General features: G+C 53.9%; 5 protein-coding genes across 5 annotated transcripts; 1 reads left to right on the top strand and 4 right to left on the bottom strand.

The window, feature by feature from the left end:
• Positions 1 to 88: 88 nt before the first annotated feature.
• On the bottom strand, positions 89 to 2,616 carry B0H65DRAFT_472110 (Abscisic acid G-protein coupled receptor-domain-containing protein). The gene has a single exon (XM_062827132.1). It carries the CDS (start codon positions 2,229 to 2,231, stop codon positions 372 to 374), a length of 1,860 nt encoding a protein of 619 aa, XP_062679305.1. The 5' UTR covers positions 2,232 to 2,616; the 3' UTR covers positions 89 to 371.
• An 815-nt stretch (positions 2,617 to 3,431) lies between these two features.
• On the bottom strand, positions 3,432 to 4,596 carry B0H65DRAFT_510510 (uncharacterized protein; the record flags this gene model as incomplete). Its single annotated transcript, XM_062828405.1, has 2 exons — positions 3,432 to 4,115; positions 4,183 to 4,596. 2 exons carry the CDS (start codon positions 4,594 to 4,596, stop codon positions 3,432 to 3,434), a joined length of 1,098 nt encoding a protein of 365 aa, XP_062679304.1.
• Positions 4,597 to 5,389: 793 nt separating this feature from the next.
• B0H65DRAFT_431582 (uncharacterized protein) lies at positions 5,390 to 6,165 on the bottom strand (the record flags this gene model as incomplete). Its single annotated transcript, XM_062824950.1, has 2 exons — positions 5,390 to 5,480; positions 5,717 to 6,165. The coding sequence occupies 2 exons, from the start codon at positions 6,163 to 6,165 to the stop codon at positions 5,390 to 5,392; spliced, it is 540 nt and encodes a 179-aa protein (XP_062679303.1).
• Positions 6,166 to 10,506: 4,341 nt separating this feature from the next.
• B0H65DRAFT_431049 (translation initiation factor 3 complex subunit L) lies at positions 10,507 to 12,110 on the bottom strand (the record flags this gene model as incomplete). The annotated part of the gene is made up of 3 exons (XM_062824923.1): positions 10,507 to 10,590; positions 10,672 to 11,709; positions 11,808 to 12,110. The coding sequence occupies 3 exons, from the start codon at positions 12,108 to 12,110 to the stop codon at positions 10,507 to 10,509; spliced, it is 1,425 nt and encodes a 474-aa protein (XP_062679302.1).
• A 1,007-nt stretch (positions 12,111 to 13,117) lies between these two features.
• B0H65DRAFT_430167 (P-loop containing nucleoside triphosphate hydrolase protein) lies at positions 13,118 to 16,591 on the top strand (the record flags this gene model as incomplete). The annotated part of the gene is made up of 4 exons (XM_062824864.1): positions 13,118 to 13,180; positions 13,264 to 13,284; positions 13,364 to 16,145; positions 16,209 to 16,591. The coding sequence occupies 4 exons, from the start codon at positions 13,118 to 13,120 to the stop codon at positions 16,589 to 16,591; spliced, it is 3,249 nt and encodes a 1,082-aa protein (XP_062679301.1).
• Positions 16,592 to 18,515: the final 1,924 nt, after the last annotated feature.

The following is an 18,515-nucleotide window of genomic DNA, read 5'->3' as shown; positions in this document are numbered from 1 at the left end:
ACCCCACAAAGATTAAATGAATAGCTAGGTACGGATCGGAAAGGCATTAATAAAATTCAATATAGCACATCAAATTTCCAAAATAGTATATGCAAGGTAAAATTACACTTTGGTTATGGAACGAAACGGATCAAATAGATATATAAACGCCTAGGAAAGTTGACCAGAGGTCTCGAGCTAACAAACAAACCAGTATTGGACTGTACGCTCAACCAGAAGTGTATATAAACCATCCTTTCAACACCAAATAAACGAATACAGTCAAAATACTCCTCCAACGCCCCCCAATGACCCGGAGTACCTTTTACACCATTATCTCCCATACAACAATAGAAAATATACCCATTACACTTCATCACTGCACATGATAATCACGACCTCTTAGCCCCAACACCCATCTCCTCCCCTCCAAACTCCTCCCACTCATCTAACCCCGACCAACCCCCTCCTCCCCCTGGAGAATTATACGTCCCAGCACCCATCTTGCTCCCCACCCAAATCCCCAACGCCGTCAATGCGCTGGCAAAAAGAAACCAACTTTCAAACCAGCGATCAACAAACCCCGGCTCCAACGCGCTCTCCAGCGCATCCCCCACACTCCTCCCCACCTCCCGCGGCAAATTACTCCGCAACAACAGCGCCGAGCTGATCACGTACGTGGCCGCGATCTGGGCCGTCAACAGGGCCAGGTTGGCCTGCGCTTGGTACAGTAGACCTGGCATCCACTTGGCGAAGATGCGGAAGGTGACGATGACCGAGTTGGCGGATCCTAACAGGATGACTCCGGAGAGCAAAAAGGAGATTTGGCGCGCCCAGGCGACCTGGTCGAGTTTGGGGTCCCAGTGCTTGGCGAGGAGGGAGAGGAAGCGGTTTATGGGGTCGGTGGAGGAGAATGTGCTTCCTCCTCCCGTAGAGCCTGTAAAAGAGCCTGAGGGAGTGGTGGAGGAGGAAAAGAAGAGGAGGGAGAGGAAGGAGTAGTGGTTTCGGCGGAGAGTGGTGAGAGTGGTGGCTAGCACGCGGTAGATGCAGTAGAGGCTGAAGATGTAGGAGGGTAGCGATAAAAGACGGCCGAGAGGGGTGCCGTCGCGGGCGTGGGCGGCTTGGCGAGACCGTAAAATGGAGAGCGAGGAGGAGAGGTTGGATTCCATTGTTTCGAGCCCGGAGATTTCCATTTGAAGGGACTTGATCTCGGCTGCTTCTGCTGAGGAGCCGGTGGCTATGCCCTTGAGGGAGCCGATCATTTTGCCGACTAGAGTGCTGTTGCTGTTGCCGTTGCCCATAGTGTTGTGGCTGGAAGCTTCGGCCCGCCGGGCTAGTTTGTCCTGGAGAGAGCGCAGACGATGTCGCTTGGTGGCTAGCATCTCGCTCGTGGCATCGAGCCCAGCTTGTTTTCGCGTAATGTCTGTGTCGGTGATGGGCCGCTTGCGGAAGGCCCGGTTGTCGGCGAAGGTGTGCCATGGGCTCGAGACGCTGGCGAAGCCGGAGAGCAAAGCCATGAGCAGGATGCCGATCACGCCGATGCGCTCCAGGCACGCGCGGGCGAGCCTACCGCCTACGAGAACGTCGCCTACCGACTCGGCTTTGGCCTCGGCCCGTCCGATGGTCAGCGCGGTGCTGTCGAACCCGGCCCCGTCGCTGCTGGCTATCCCCCACAGGTACTCGGTCCCGTCGGGACGGGGCACCGCCTTGCCTAGAGACCAGAAGAGGAAGAGCCAGGCGCTGAAGCCGAGGAGTTGTAGGGTCCAGGCGATACGTGGTACACGCCCCTTTGCTGTGCGCTGGAAGGTTGCCAGGCTAGAAACGACAGACTGTAGCTCAAGGAACGGTATGAGGACCACGAGCATGAAGAGGAGTGTCGGCACCGTGAACCGCAGGGCAACAGCGCGGGCGTGAGCACTGACGAGGTCCGAGATCTCGGCCAGGATGAGCTCTCCGAGCACGGCGGCCAGGCCTATGGTAGCGGAGAAGGTCATGGCGGCTACTCGGCGGCGCATCGATCGGGCCCCGCGCTCGGCGTGCGCTTGTTGGAGACTTGGAGGTGCTGACGGGGGCAGGTAGTGGCCTTCGCCATCATCACGGTCGTCTTGTACGCGGGAGAGCTTCGGGAATACCTTGCCGGCTACTACCGAGCTGACAATGGCAAAGGTAGCGATGAATGGCGAAAGGGAGAATAGGGTGCTGATGGGCGAGGCCGGAATGGGCGCTCCGCAGGAGTCGACGCCGCAGGACATTGGAACTGCGGTCGGTATGTATAGATGGTGATGTTGGGATGCTAAACTCCGATATGTAACCTGGAGCTTGTCGCAAACTTCCTCTCGTTATTTTCCTCCTCTCTTGCGGTCGCCAGATGTTTCTCGATCGCCTTTATGAGTAAGTAGCCGTAGTCGCAAAGCGGATCCAGAGGTCGATGCCAGGCTCGGTCGGCATCGTGTGTTTGTGTGTTTCAGCTTGTTTTGCAATTTAGTCGTCGAGGTCCAAGCCGGAGTTGAATAGGTGTTTTGTCCCTCGAGTCTCGCTACTCGTCGGGTTGGTTTAGGATAAGCAGTTGCCTCAGCTGTGTTGAGGTTGGTCGATAGTTACTGTGACGTTTGAAAAGGGATCCATAGATGACGAATTACCTACAGAAAGGTACATGCGCTAAAACGCAGCCAGGCACCACCCCAGTTTTCCCCGGCTTCAAAATGAGACAGCGGGGTGCACCCCCTATTTGCCGGTTCTTTGCACGCCCGCAAACGGCACCGCTTACAGCTTGTATCTTTCCCCACACCCCCACCGTTGAACGGCAATTGGAGTCTCTCCACGAGCGGTGCGCCCGCCCCCACATCAAGATCAGATCTCATTTTCCTTAACATTGGATCCAAGTTTCATGTTGGAGATCATCACGGTCAAAGAGTAAGAGGTTTCTTTACACGGAAGGGAACAAGTGGTGAATATTGTGTGGAGATTTATTTTGGCTAAGCTGATGATTACTCGGCAAAAGCTCTGTGGCCTCTGCCCATTACAACTACTGCGATTCCAAAGACACCTTGTTCCAGGTCCAAAATAATAGCAGGTCGAGAGTTCGACATTATCGTTTTCCTTATACTCCGGCTCCATGCAGTCTAAGGACATATCTCTGACTCTTAACGGTCCGGTATAGAAAAGAGGACCTTTTCACATGCTCACTGTTGTTGTAAACCTCCGTGAAAGGGGCCATCTGAGCACCTCGAGTGCCTATGATAACGATACTGGCTGATTTATGCTGAATGCCTGACAGGCGCCGAAATAATACCGTGGTCGAAATCCAGCAGCGCTGCAAACTAGGCTGGTATCATCTGGGAAGATTCCCCTTGTTCGTGTCTCAGTTATCCTCCGTCGCTTCCTTCACAGTTCGAAAGACCCGTCCTCATTGTTTGGTCTTGTCGCCTGTTCGCCCCTGGGTATCGTCCTCCTCATTCATCCTCGTCGTCCGAATCCCTTGATTTCCCTGACTGCCCTGACTTGAGCAGGGCAGCGGCTTCTCCTACTTCCATAGCGTGGAGTCGCTTCTTTTGTTCTCTCTCAAGTGCCAATTTCTTCCGTTCATCTGCAGCTAGAAGTTGGCCGCCCGAAACCGCCTCAATCTCGTACTCATCTTCCTCCTCGCCCGTATCTTCGTCGCCACTTTCGTTCGCTTGCGCCGTCTGTGACGGAGAAACGAAGGTTGTCCCGGCTGCTGTGGGAGAAGGAGCAGAGGGCGGAGATGTTCGTCGGTAGCGAGGCTTGTTAGGCTCGTACGGTTTGATGGTGGGATCGAACGCTGCTGGTAACCCAATCGCGGCAGCCACTCGGTGTGCCTCCTCGTCCGGAGAAATATTCTTTTCCATCTCGTAAAGACTGCTTGCGTCACCGTCGGCTTCGTGTTTTCCGTCGTTGTACGCCAGCATGGCAGCATAGCTCTGTCGGTTCGGATCGTGGGTACGTTTCTCCTTCTTTTTAAGTCGCTTGTCGTCTGGTCGAACAACGACCACGGGGACAGGGCTGTACTGGAGGCAGTATTTTGAGAAGGAGTTGCGCGTGTTCATCAGGCCCTGGATTCCGCCAAGAGACCTGCCCTTTGTGCCGACAACGAGCATCGAGGGTTGGTGGAGATGAAGCTACATTGATGCTCGTCTGTCAGTAAAAGAAAGACGGACCGGGCCAGTGGTCAGAAAGAAGACGTACCAATTTCTGGAAAGTAGAATGCAGTTTTCCAACGGCCCACTCGAGAATAATGCTGATAGCCCTATTCTGCTCGTTCTTGGATTGAATGGTTTGCAACAGCTTCCTCGCTTCCTCCTGGTAGGATTTCTCCCCTGGGCGGATTGGATTCTCAATGACGCGCACACATACTACCTGGTCTCCATCGTCGACCATGTTGTTTAGCAGCCAGACCAGCGCATAATCGGAATAGGCATGCTCGTCCACGCCCACCATAAAGGTACGAGACCTTCGAGATGGCTGGTACCCCTGATGTTTAACATGGAGTGTGAAGGAGGACGTGTTGTTCTTGGTCGAATCGCCGGCGGGTAGGTTGTCAAAACCAACGTGTTGTCGGAACCTGGGGGCCGCATTGGAATTCTTTGTTAGCGACGACATGACACCAAAAGCGACGGCAACTCTGCAGGTGGCAAGCTGAAGTGTAAGGGGATGAGATGTGTTGCGAGTGGAATTAGAAGCAAATTGTGCGTGATGGCATTAAAAGAAGCAGAGAAGAAGAAGTAACGACTGCAGATGGGTAATGTAGCAGCTTGGCCATGTGCTGGGACAAATCCCGAACTTCTTGAGATAGAGGTATCAAAAGTTCAAAAATGATGCCGGGGAGCAATGCGTGGATGATCGAAAGGGGAACAGAGCATCATGACGGGATGCGCATGTGGATGTGCAGATTTGAAGGGTCTCGACTTGCCCGTCATCCCCCACCAGAGTACTGCATGAGCGCAAAATTCCCACGAGACACCGCCCATCGCCCGGCCCAGAGCTCCCTAGCTCCCCCAAAGAGCCCAGAGGAGGGGTCACGGAGGGAGCCCCCTTTGGCTGCCCTTGGCACCCGTAGAGGTGCTGGAAACGGTAACCTCGACCGGCGCCCGAGCAGAACCCGGTGGGGTAGCGGGGTGCAAGCTAAGCGGACCGCGGGCGAATGGGGTCTTCTGATGGAGGGAGGCCAGAACGGCCGCCGGGCCTGAGCCTGAGCTTTTTTTTGGCGTGATGCGGGTCCAGTTCCCGCGAGATGTTCATTGCTCAGCTGTCTGGGCGGTTGATGTAATCCCGCACTGCGCTCTCCAGTGGCACCACACTCGTCATGATTCGAGGTCTCACTGTTTCCCTCAGCCCAGACGCAAACAAGACGACGATCCCAAATGCGGCGCAAACATGTCGACCGCATGAGACTTCACCATGTTGCGCTTGTGACATAATCCAATGCTGCCACGACATATGACTCTTTGCGAAGCACAGCCAGCTGGAGTGCCGATTGATCATGGCTGAAAATGGGAGCAGGACATGACAGGGTCCGCGAGATGGGGGAAGCCCACGACGTCACGACGGACCGTGGGAAAAAAGCTTAAAACCACGCCAGGGATGGAGAACGAGTCAAGCACAGGCTATCCCCGTTAGAAAAAGGCACCACTGGGGCCGCACATCGAACGGGTTTGGGCGGGGCGGGTGATACAGATGGATATAAGGCCAGAGACAAACAACTTTCCGAGAAAGAACTTACCTCACGGGGGAAGGTGATGACGCTCGCAGCCGTCTGTTGTCGGTCTTTCGGGGCTTGCCCTGCGGCAGTGCGGGATGGCGCGGAGCCTGGAAGGATATGGAAACGGCGGAGGATTTTCTAGATCCGACAGGAGGGCGGTCGCTGCTGCTTCCGCCGCTCTGTGACGTCCGCCGAGACTCATCCTGAAAGCTATCGGCCAGGGAAAGAGGGGAGACGATGCTGGCGCGCCTGGAGGCGCTGGTTCCGCTGGTAGGAGAAGTGGTTGCTGCTCGGTAATCGACCGCGGGGGTCTGGTTTTCCGAGTCGCTGGAATGCGCCTTTGCTTGCGGCGAGAAATAGTCCCTGGGCTTCGAAGAGTTCTGGGTCCTAGGTGACACATCCGAGTCGGGGCTCTTCACGGCCGAGGGTGATGATATCAGCTCCACCATGTCGGGGAGGCTCTTTGCCATCGCGGTGATGGTGGTGATTGGGGGCACGATGATGGGTCAAGGGATAACGAGTCCAAAGCCTATTATCCGGGCGACTGATCGGCCTCGAGGGGGAGGCCAGCAAGGGTTATCTGGCTTCAACCAGCATCGGAGGTGGATTGGGGATCGCGAGATGCTCGGGAGAAGCTGGCGTGAAAGGTCCGTTCACGCAGCTTCCAGGCGATAGGGGTCGGAAACAACGCCGTCAGCGTTGGGTCTAGCGAGTATATACGGCCGTGTCGTGAACAAGGGAGAGAAGCTGAAAGGTTGGGATTTGAGGTGAAACCCGCAAGTGCTGGAAGTGTTGACGATAATGTTTGCCTGGACTGGGTGGCGCGCGGGGATGGTTGGCAAGGCTGAAGGCTGTTGCTGTAAAGATGTGAAGAGTCGTCGCGGCAGGAGGAGATGAGTCGAAGTGCCCACGTCCACGTGGGTGATCGGAGGAGGTCCTGATATCGGATGGAATCTCGCCTGATTTTAGGTATGGAATGCGCAGGGGTAGGTAGTACGAGCAGACCAGCTCTGCCCGTAATGAGGTATGTGGTAAGGTAGATTGCGGCTATCTTGATAAGTAGTAAAGATAGCTCCCTGGATGTCGAGGTGATTCGAGGTAGAGGTGAAAGACGGGACGAAGGCGGGATGGGAGGTGGAAGGTGCCAGTGCCGGCCGGGGGGGTGTTAAGTGTAGAAGTAGGTAGATGTAGAGGTAGGTATGTGTGTGAATGCGTGCGTGTATGTATGTATTAGGTACCGTGTGAGCGTGTCTGGCTATAGCGTCATCTGTCGAATCCAAGCTTTCAAGGGAACCAAGGGCTCTGCATTCCGCTGCTTGGCGTTGCTCTGTTGCTGGCCCGAGACTGTGGCAGAGACGGATTCAGAAACCAACACACGTCAGGCTACCTCTCTCTATGCAAAATGCCCCTGGGAGAAAACCTGGAACGGAAGCGTGCCTTTGGGCGAGACAAGCCCGAGCGTGGTTGGCAACGCCAGTGATTTAAATATCACCGCCCAAGCTGGAGTCGAGCTTCCCCAGTGGCCCAGACTCCTTGTGACTGGAGCGACTGGAGTCCGTTCGGCTGTCTCATGCTAACATGCTTCGATTTTTCTCCTTTTGTCTTGGCGACCCTTTCGAGTGGGCTTTGGTGGGTAAAGACTGGCAGGTACCGTCCACTCTGCAGGGGAACGAGCCGGCGGCGGACACTGACCGAATGCGAATGACGAATGACGGATCCTCTGCTTTGTCGGACTGGAGCAAACTGCCCTGTGGATGGACTGCCCGTGGACTGTTGACTGGTGACAGCTTCCTACGGGCTACGGCCGGTCCTACGCTACTCCTACTACCGAATAGCTCCCTTTTTTAGTCGGTCTGCGCCAAATTGCTTCCTCGTGCTCGGTATTGAGCAGTACGATTGCAACCTCCCCACTGCCCTACCAAGCTAACGATTTCTGGAATTCTTAGTCCGTCTTTTTCTCCTTTCCGCCAGTGGTCTCGATGTCGGGTGTTGACTTGCTTCGATTGCCGACCATTGTAGCGAAGAGATTCACTTACAAGAGGTCTTTTTTCCCCAGATCTCACGGTCCAGACATACAGCTTTTTTCTTACTCCTCCCCCTGCTCGCTCTACCGTCCGGGGAACGTCTTAACGACGACGTCGGCTTACTCACAGAGAACCAATGCTACCGTGTGCTTGTACGGCGAGACACGACAGGTCAAGCTTTCTCTGTGATTCAAGAAACTAGTGCTTGGCATTGCCAACCACGGCATGAACCTGTGATAGCCCGCCTCGCCCTGGTGTTACCGGTGACCTCAAGATGGGTGGCCGTCTTACGGTCGAGGGAAGGTTTAGGTATTCATTCACTTCGCCCAGGGCCCCAGGCTATCGACCCTCCTCCGGCAGGCGCCTAGGCTACAGGGTCACTAAATGCGCATGGAACATGAGTGGGTTGTATTCCGACTGAACACCCCTTCGCCAACAGCAACAGACACATTTCACATAGGATCGTGACACACAGCATTCTTCCCTCCTACAAGCAGGCTTCCTCGCTCCTCCACGAGCCCATCGAATGTCGTTCAGGCCCAAGATGGTCACAAAGAAAAACCCTGGCACGGCCCTTGAGAGCCCTTACAACAGGGGCAACGACGAGGTTTTGACACCTGTCCGCCAAGTCGCTAATCAGTGGGGTATCGCTGCCCGCCCTGCCCGTCCTGCCCGTCTGCTGTGAGTAAGCTGAGCGAGCGGTCAACCGCAGCAATGCACCGGCCGGCTTTATTAGGGAGCCTTGCCTGGGGAAGCCCTGTCAATAGAGTGATTGGGGGGCCTGGAACCTGGAACGACGCTTTGGGATGCTGAAGGAATGTCACGGAAGGATGTGCCCGATGGGAGATGGGAGGGGGATTGTCCAGTGAAGATTGTCAAAGACGGCCGCTGCCGGAATCCTACCAAACGCCGCAGATCAAAAGGTGAGTCCTGCATTGAATGTTACATTTTGAGTTGAACTACTATGTACATACGTCTCATTCCGAGAAGATGAGTAAGTATTCGATATACAGGGAAGTTGGATGATGAAAGTGGTACAACAGAATTGACCTATCTCACCGTAGAAGGTCCATTTCACATGCAGATAGAAAGACCACGGCCAAGTTGGCTTGGCTATCGATATGTTACACGATAGATGCCTGGACGTTTCCTACCGGTACAAGATTAAGATCGCAGAAGAAAGTCCAACCACACACACTCAATACACTCCTCATATGTAAAGAAATCGATTACTCACTCGTCCGAGTACTCACATTAAGCCTATCCCATAAGAAGAAGAGACACATACATAGGGCAACACCATAAACAGCCCCAAAGAGGTCCTACACAAAGATTTCGTGCACGCTTAGTCTTCCTCGCTTTCCATATCTCGTTGTCACCACAACTGCCGAGCAAGAAGGCAGACAATGATATATCACATACACACCTAGAGGTAGAGTAGTACCAAGAGTGCCTACACTCCTGCTCTTCAAGTTCTTGACTGCCTGGGTATATTCATGTAAAAATTGGCCAGAACAGCGAACCTAAGAAAGTCGACCTACACCATTCACCTACCTTCGTATTATACCCCAACGTTGACCTCTTCTTCTTCGTCTTCATCATCGTAAAAATTTCCAGACGTCGGACCGAGAGTTGTGATCCAGTAGGTATCCACCTCGTCTTCATTAAAGTCGAACAGAGAGGCTCCGGGAGGCCTCCCGTCGTTCAAAACGCAAGCCAAGCATCCATGGATCATGATATGTGCTGTAATGTACGATGGACGGTTAAGGGTGTCGTCGGAGGCTGTCAAGTTGCGTTAGCTTGGGCGGGTCAGTGGGTGTGTCATCGGGTTTTGCGGCCTTGGCGATATCTTTTTTCCTACGTCTTGTCAAATGGTGCCGTGGTTGCCGTCTTGGATATGCAGATACATACTATCGATCTCAGCCCTGCTGTCAATGTCGTATCACTTGGCTGTCTTCTTGTTCTTGGTCTTGTCTTGGCCATTGAAAGAGCCTCTTGATCCCTCAACCATGGACTCTACTCGGAGGCCTCCGGCACTGGTCAAACGAACGTTTTTCTCCTCCGGATGTTTCAATCCAACGTTAGATGTAAAGATGGTAAGGTTACAACTGATCAAACGGACGCTTCTCCTGGTCTTTTGTAGCTAAGGTACCTCTCTAGATGGTATAGAAAACAGCCATGAACAACTCTCGCGCTTGGCAAAAAAAAAAGTGAACCCTTTCTAAATATCGCTTTGTTTTTCCTACCCCATTGTGTTAACGTACGTACTAACTGGTAGTGTAGTAAAGTACGCATTTCCAAACTGCGTATCAACACCCCCAATAGACCGATGTGGGTGCAACAAGAGGAGCTAACCTACGCGGCGTGCCAGCCGCGGCGGTGATTGCGGTATCTATGCGGTTCCATCTTTGACTCTCCACAGGCCCTAACCTAGGGGACAGAGCCTGGTTCGATGTTGGGGGAAATACCGTCTCGACTTTTTGGCAGGACCGGTACCTTTTCCTGGGGCCAGGTCCCAGCACAGCACCCTCCCATTACCATGGGCAGTTCCTGATTCTCTCCTCTTGTTGCCAGATGGATTGCTTTTGTGTTTGCCGACCTCCCACCCTCCCTGAGATTCTCCTTGGAATAGACCAATCCCATTGACGCCTAATGCAAATGCTGCTGACAAAGACCTGCGTAGCCCCTGATACTCCCGCCAATTACAAAAATGACAAAGACGATGAGAAAGAGACGAATCTCCGCCCCAGCAGCGCATTCCCGTCCCAGCAGCGCTTAGAAACCCATTCAAGCATAGGTGCGCGAAAGGTTGCGGAGGTACCAGTCAACCAACTTACGGCCGACCTTGGCCTCGGAGATGTGAATGAGGTCCTGCAGAATACTGTTAGCACTGAATTCACACTTGCCAGTCTCTGACACGGTTTTCACCGCGCCAGCACGGGGATTACTTACACCCTGGAGAGCATAGTCGAGATCGCTGACGTTAACAAGCTCACCCTCCAGAAGGCCACCGTCGGTCCAGCGCAGCTGCTTGGTGCGCTGTTTGTTGACCATGAGCCAGCCACGGAGCTCCTCAGGCTTGACCTCGAGGAAACCGGCGAGCTTCTTGAGGTCCATGGTGGTGTAGAGGCGGAGGTAAGACTTGATGGTGGGGTTGAACATGTTGGTCTTGACCTCGTCCATGAAGACGGAAAGGTGGTGCTCGATGGGGTCGATGTTGGCCTCGGGCTCGTCGAAGTTGGGGGGGACGGGGGAGATGAACTTGGGGCAGGCGGTGCGGAAGAGCTCCTCGTAGATGGGGAGGGCCTCGGGGCCACCGCGCTGGAGCTTGAGGAGCTGGTCGCCGTACTTCTCGCGGAGGGCGGTGTGGATGGTGTCATCCAGACGGGTGGGCTGGAAGGCAACGCAGATGGCGATGAGGGCGTACATCTGGTCGTTCTTCTTGGTGATGGAGTCGTACTGGGCGTTCTTCTGGAAGTTCTTGGTGCGAGAAACGTAGACCAGGATGTGGCTGAACATGCGGATGGCATCGGCATAGCGGCGCATCATCATGTAGGAGAAACCGACATAGTAGTAGGTGGTGAAATGGGCAGCCATGACGCGGGCGAACATGGCCTTCTTGTTGAGCTCGATGTCGTCGAGGGTCTTGAGGGCGAGGCTGAAGTCACCGAGAAGGGTGTGGACGCGGAGCAGACCGATGATGGAGAAGTATCCAAGCATCTTGTAGAGGTTCTTGGAACCATACTCGCCGGCGACGGCCGCGGGATCCTCGTTGCGCTTCATGGCGGCCAACTGCTCGGTGATCTGCGACTTCTGGATCAGGGAGTAGAGGACGTTGAGGACGCTGTAGCAGCCCCAGGTGTTGGGGTTCTCGCGGAGCATGGTGATCTCCTCCTCATTGTTACCTTGGCGGGCGATACGAGCTCTGTACGAAGAGAACGAGTTGAACTGGTAGATGAACTCATCGATGACATCCCAAGCCCAGTAGTACTAATAAGAGGAAGAAAACATGTGTCAGCACATGGCTATCCCATGAAACCATGACCCCAGGGTATCAATTATCATGACGCAAGCGGAGGTAGACTAACAGAGGGGGGCTCGAGGTCGACGGGGCCCTCGGAGTTCAAAATGAAGTGGAACAAGCTGCAGTAGGAATCGTAGCTCGAGAACTTGACCTCAAGACCGGCAGAGTAGTCGAGGGGCTGGGCGGCAGCGGCGAGGCGCGACTGGATGTCGTCGGTCTGGGCGGCGAGGGAGAGCTGGGTGGACTCGGCATCATCCTCCTCATACTGGACCTGCTCCTTGTAGTCGTTGACGAGGGCCTCCTCCTCGACGTCCGAATCGGGGTCGATGGCGCGGGCGGGCGCTTGCGCTTGCTGGAAGGCGCTCATGATGGGCTATAATGGAAGAGAGGAGGACTCGGGAAAGGATAATCCGACGTCGCGTCCGGGTCGAGAAGAGATCACTACGGGGTCGGGGGTCCGGAGTGGTTGGTGGTGTGGGTGAGGTCGGTGGTGTCTGTGGTCGCGAAGAGTGGCCCGAAGCGAATCGACAGGACTTTGCTTGGCGGGGCTCAATTTTTTGCAGTGTGGCCCGCCGTGGGCTTCTTTCACCCAGTTTGCTAGCATTGTGAGGGGCGGGCCCGCGCTAGGTTGTTTCCTTTTCCGTTGGGATTTTTGACACAAAAGCGGAGTGTATGCACTTTTAGGGTTTGGCCTGGTGCTGTCTGGCGAACAAAGAAGCGCCAATCTCATGCTTTTATCGGGGTAGTACTCGCCTTGTATGATAGACGTTCGAGTGGAGGAATATCTCATTCAACTATCAAGCTCAAAGTGGAATAGCAGGTCAGACAGGTGGCAGGCACTGAGGGGCAACTGGAACCAGTCCATCAAGGTTGATGTCCAATCCGATGCCATCAAATTGCCTTCTTCGCATTCAGAATGAATCATTTCAAAGTCAACTTTTAAAGTCAAGCACCGCGCAACGGGCATTATCGGCGTGAAGAAGGATGGTCATGTACTTCTCGGCTTCATCCCATGCTGAAGGACTACGGACATGAGTTAAGCGTAGCTTCAAACCTTGCAGAAAATATATATGCTCCTCCTTCAATACAAGTGCATCTTGGCTCAGGTTCTCTTCCCAGGTTGTCCGGCTCCAGCTTTTTCTTCCCTTGACTTCTCAAAGTTGCCCCGCCAAAAAAGTTGCCTAGATCGACTTCCAAGACGCCTCCATCTTTTTACCCATACCCATATTAATCAGCGATAACTTCAACCACCTCTATCAGACTCACCCAATAAAACCACAACACCTAAACCACTGACTGCACTTCACGGCAGGCCCGACACCAAACAGAAATACCATCCACCCGAAAGAAGTTTATCGACTGTGAATTATCATCATGCCTGTCGTCCAGCCAGAAAAGCTGGCCAAGCTCCAGCAAAATGCTGACGACGTGAGGAATGTAAGTTAAGCTGCATGTGATATGCATCCCATGTAAGATCCAGCAAGACTTCGAGGACATCAAGCTAACCAAATAATATACAGATTTGTATCCTGGCCCACGTTGTAAGTATTCCTTTTACCCAGACAACAAATTTGGCGTCCGTGTTTCTGTCGTTGCAAAGACTTACACTTCATCTTCTAGGACCATGGAAAAACATCACTCACAGATGCCCTTCTCGCCACCAATGGCATCATCTCGCCAAAACTCGCCGGCAAGATTCGATATCTCGATTCCCGACCAGATGAACAGCAAAGAGGCATCACCATGGAGTCTTCGGCCATCTCACTATACTTCTCCATGCTGAGGAGGTCGGCTCCTGATGCTACTCCCGAGGCCAAGGAGTACCTAATCAACCTGATCGACTCTCCCGGACATATCGATTTCAGCAGCGAAGTGTCCACGGCTTCTCGTCTTTGTGATGGTGCCGTTGTTTTGGTTGATGCTGTCGAAGGCGTCTGCAGTCAGACAGTAACCGTTTTGCGCCAAGCATGGACCGAGAAGCTCAAGCCCCTTCTTGTTATCAACAAGATCGACCGTTTAGTTACCGAGTTGAAGATGACCCCGGGCGAGGCTTATATCCACCTCAGCAAAATTCTCGAGCAAGTTAACGCTGTTCTTGGAAGCTTCTTCCAAGGTGAGCGCATGGAAGAGGATCTAAACTGGCGTGACCGAATGGAGGAAAGAGTGGCTGCTGCTGCGGCCAAGGAGGCTCAAATAGCTGCCGGCCAGCCCGACTCCGGTGAGCTTCAGTTCCAGGAAAAGGACGACGAGGAGCTCTACTTTGCACCAGAGAAGAACAACGTTATTTTCGGCAGTGCCATCGATGGCTGGGCTTTTACTGTTCGTCAGTTTGCCGGCATGTACGAGAAGAAGCTCGGTATCAAGCGCGGCTTGCTGGAAAAGGTTCTCTGGGGCAACTTCTACATGGATCCCAAGACCAAAAAGGTACTTGGACCTAAGCATCTCAAGGGCAGGCCTCTGAAGCCCATCTTCGTTCAGTTGGTGTTGGAGCCTATTTGGGCTGTTTACCAAGCTACCGTTGGCGGTGACTCTGGCAAGGGCGATCCCGCTCTTCTGGAGAAGATCACCAAGTCTTTGAACCTCACTGTTCCGCCTCACATTCTCCGCTCCAGGGATCCCAAGCTCCTCCTTAACACGGTATTTGCTTCCTGGTTGCCTCTCTCTACGGCTTTGCTCGTCTCAGTGGTGGAGTCATTGCCCTCGCCCAAAGCAGCTCAAGCAGACCGTCTCCCAGATCTTCTCGCAAGCGTACCTGGTGCGGACCACATCGATCCCAAAGTCAAAGATGCCATGGTCTCATTCAAAAAGGGTCCATCTGAGCCAATGGTTGCATACGTCAGCAAGATGGTATCCGTACCTGAGAGCGAACTGCCGGAGAACAAGCGCCGCGGACCGCTCAGCCCCGAAGAGGCTCGCGAGCTGGCGAGAAAGAAGCGTGCCGAAGTCATCCGTGCTCAAGGAGGTGCTGATGGTGACCCCGACATGAACGATCTTGCCAACGCCTTCACCAGCACTTCCCTGATCGACAACGCCGTGCCGGAACTCGAGGAGAAGCCGGTCGAAGCGGAACATCTCATCGGTTTCGCCCGCATCTACTCGGGCACTCTGTCCGTTGGCGACGAGATCTACGTCCTACCTCCCAAGTTCTCCCCCGCGGACCCCTACGCTCAACCAGTCCCGAAGAAGGTGACGGTTACCGCCCTCTACATGCTCATGGGTCGCAATCTCGAGGCGCTTCCCTCCGTACCAGCTGGTGTTGTGTTCGGTATTCGTGGTCTGGAAGGCAGCGGCCTTCTCAAGTCCGGAACCCTCTGCAGCCAGCTCGAGGGCTCGGTCAACTTGGCTGGTATCGCCAACCTGGCTGGCCGTCCCATTGTCCGTGTCGCTCTTGAGCCTGTCAACCCCTATGACCTGGACAAGATGATTCAGGGTCTTCACCTCCTTGTCCAGAGCGATCCCTGCGCTGAGTATGAGCACTTCTCCAGCGGCGAGCACGTCCTCTCCACCGCCGGTGAGTTGCATCTTGAACGCTGCCTGACGGATCTGCGTGAGCGGTTTGCGCGGTGCGAGATCCAGACCGGTGCGCCCATTGTGCCGTACCGGGAGACGATTGTCCGTGCCGAAGAGATGCGGCCTCCTGTCAACAAGGAGCTCGGTCGCGGCGTAGTGGTTGGCGTCACGAGCTCTAAGCAAGTTACGGTAACCCTGCGCGTCAGGCCCCTTCCGGCCCCCGTGACTGAATTCCTCCTGAAGAACGCCGCCGGCATCAAGCGGCTGTACACAGATAGTAAGGCGGCTGGTGTCGAGGACGGCGCCGAGTCGCCCTCTGTGGAAGCCACCTTGGAGAACGGCACCCCGTCGGACGTCAAGATCGAAGAAGACGAGGAAGTCTCCCAAGCCACCACCACCCTCACGCCCGAGGAACTCAAGAAGCAGCTCGAGGCTCAGCTCGAGGGCATCAAAGACAAGGAGGTCTGGAAGGACGTGATCGACCGCATCGCCTCCTTCGGACCCAAGAGAACGGGCGCCAACATCCTCGTCGACGCCACCAAGGACCAGCTCTTCAGCAAGGCCTTCTCGGCCGACAAGATCCGCAACCAGGCGCCCACGGGCGACGAGAAGCTGCACCCAGCCCACTTCAGCGATAAGATCATGTACGGCTTCCAGCTGGCCACGCAGCAAGGGCCGCTCTGCAACGAGCCCGTGCAGGGCATCGCCGTCTTCGTGGAGGAGGTCCTTGTGGCGCAGACGGAGGACGACGAGGCCTCCTCGGCCCGCGACAGGATCGGTCGCTTGACGGGCGAGGTCATCAAGACGGTGCAGCAGTCGATCCACAAGGGTTTCTTGGACTGGTCGCCAAGGTTGATGTTGGCCATGTACTCGTGCGAAATTCAAGCAAGCAGTAAGTCTTTTGTTTCATCATTTAGTCCTCCACACCCTATGTACTCATACTAACCCCCAAAAGCCGAAGTCCTAGGCCGCGTCTACGACGTGCTCACCCGCCGCCGGGGGCGCGTGCAATCCGAAGCCATGAACGAGGGCACGCCCTTTTTCACGATTCAGGCCCTACTGCCCGTGGCCGAGTCGTTCGGGTTCGCCGACGACATGCGCAAGCGCACCTCGGGCGCCGCGCAGCCGCAGCTGATTTTCACCGGGTACGAGATTCTGGACGAGGATCCCTTCTGGGTGCCCTTCACCGAGGACGACTTGGAAGATCTGGGCGAGTTTGGCGACAGGGAGAATGTGGCCAAGAGGTATATGGATAGTGTGCGCAGGAGGAAGGGATTGTTGGTGGAGGGAAGGAATGTGGCTACTAATGCGGAGAAGCAGAAGACTTTGAAGCGGTAGAGGGTTGCTGTTGTGTGTTTAGGTTCATGCCTCGAATGATAGGGAGGTTGTTGGCATCTCTATGGCGTATGAAAGGATGTTTGAGTTGTAAAGGCTATGTATGTGTCATTCATCATTGGTTTATTTACAAGCCGGAAGGGGCATTGTTTCTTCGTCTTTCTTGCTTGGTGTGACCATCCATGGCTTACTTCGTGATAGGCATATTTCAGTTGTAGGAAGCTTCCAAATCCATGAGCTTTTCGTGGCATCTTCAAGGACGTGGTGGATATCTTCTTATTCCTTAGTACGGTCGATTTGGCGCATGGGTAGCTCTATCAATGAGCGAGACTCTTCGAACACAAACGTGTACTGTGGTCCATGTAACATTCCTTTTGTCAAATCTGCTGATCAGTGGAATCCAGTGATCCTTCTTTTCCTTCCTTGCTTCGAAAACCAAGTAATTCTGATCTTTTCTTTCTTTTCCCACAACGGCCGATCGCCTGGGAAAAGAACACGAGGAGAATGCTCGTTCGCCTTCCATTTCCACTTGGGGAAAAAGGTTCTAGAACATCCTGAACCCGATCTTGCCCGCTCGCCGAGCTATGAGTTGGCATGTGTAACTTTAGGTATCCATACACTCGGCCCGAGAAGTCTCACGTTCAAATTTTCAATTACCTCTCGAGACAATCGAACAATATTCCTAGGTTTTCTCATGGAATATTTCCCCGCGCAATGGATGGTTGTTGTCGACGACGTCAGCCAAGCAAATTTCACTACACTAGCTCATTGCATGCTTTCTCTACATTAGTCTCCTTTTATAGTGCATGCATGATCGAGACACCATTCACCAAACAAACATCTGGGCAGCCGAGCAGCCGGGCAAAAGGCAAGGCAAGCAGACAATGACCAAAATAAAGTACACACAGGCTCAGCCAAAAAGAGTGGTCTAGTGTGTACTGTTTTTTTTGGGAACCGTCTGGCAAGGTAAGGCGCAGCATGGCCACACCAATATAAGCTGATAAGTTAACCGCGGGAGGGTGCCCAGGCAAACCTGAAAATAACAAAAACAAAACCGAAAACGAAAAAAAAAAAATACTTACTACGCTGGGAAACCGCTTGGTGAAAACCCAGATGCCCGCTTGGGATAGATATGCTCGCTATGGGTTAGTATATTCGCTAGAGGTTAGAATGTTCGCTAGAGGTTAGAATGTTCGCTGAGGATAAGGATCGCTGGGGATAAGTATATTCGCTATGGATAGGTACGCTATGGTGAACTCACCATGGGAGAGTGCCCAGGACCTGCCCGGACAGCTCTCCCATAGAGTTGGGGAAAAACCCCGAAAAGTTGCCCTCGACCAGAATCGAACAGATGACGTTGCGGTTGTGAACCCAAGGTAGGAGCCACTCAGCTAATAAGCCAAATTGCACATTGGTACCCACTTACCATATACGCTAATCCTATATAGGCGAATTTTCCCACAAACTGAACTGTTAGATGAAAGGGCTTGCTACCTGACTGCGCTGTTTCATCTTATCGAAGAGGTTCACAAGGCGATGAGAAGGCTCTCGGCTCGGTCTAACATTGTTCTTTTCTTTTTCCCTTTCTTTCTTTCTTTCTGTCTGCCTGGGTTCGCCATGGTATTGGCATTGGCATGGCATGGCATGACATGCAGGCATGATGGTGGGCATGACTTTGGTGGCTTGATACGCTTGCGGACGACGGGACAAATGCAACATGGCGTTTCATGAGCTCTGATTCGGTGGGAGGGGTTTGTTTGAAGAATCGAGGAGGCTGGAGGAAGACAGAACGGCACAACGGGTGTTTTGGTTGGAGGGGAAGCGCTTGGAGGGGTAGGTAGACTCGAGGTAGCATATTGTAGACAGGTGCGGCGTAAGATGGGAGACCTGAAATTGCAGAATTGCATGGACGGCTGAGATGTAGGCG

This window comes from Neurospora tetraspora (genome assembly GCF_033439725.1).
Source record: "Neurospora tetraspora strain CBS 560.94 chromosome Unknown B0H65scaffold_6, whole genome shotgun sequence".
In the NCBI taxonomy this organism is placed as follows: Eukaryota; Fungi; Ascomycota; class Sordariomycetes; order Sordariales; family Sordariaceae; genus Neurospora; species Neurospora tetraspora.
The sequence above is the reverse complement of the archived record's forward strand: the minus strand, read 5'-3'. Positions and strand labels throughout refer to the sequence as shown.

Excerpts from the sequence above, each read along its gene's own strand:
- B0H65DRAFT_472110 (XM_062827132.1), bottom strand. The coding sequence starts at position 2,231 with ATGTCCTGCGGCGTCGACTCCTGCGGAGCGCCCATTCCGGCCTCGCCC.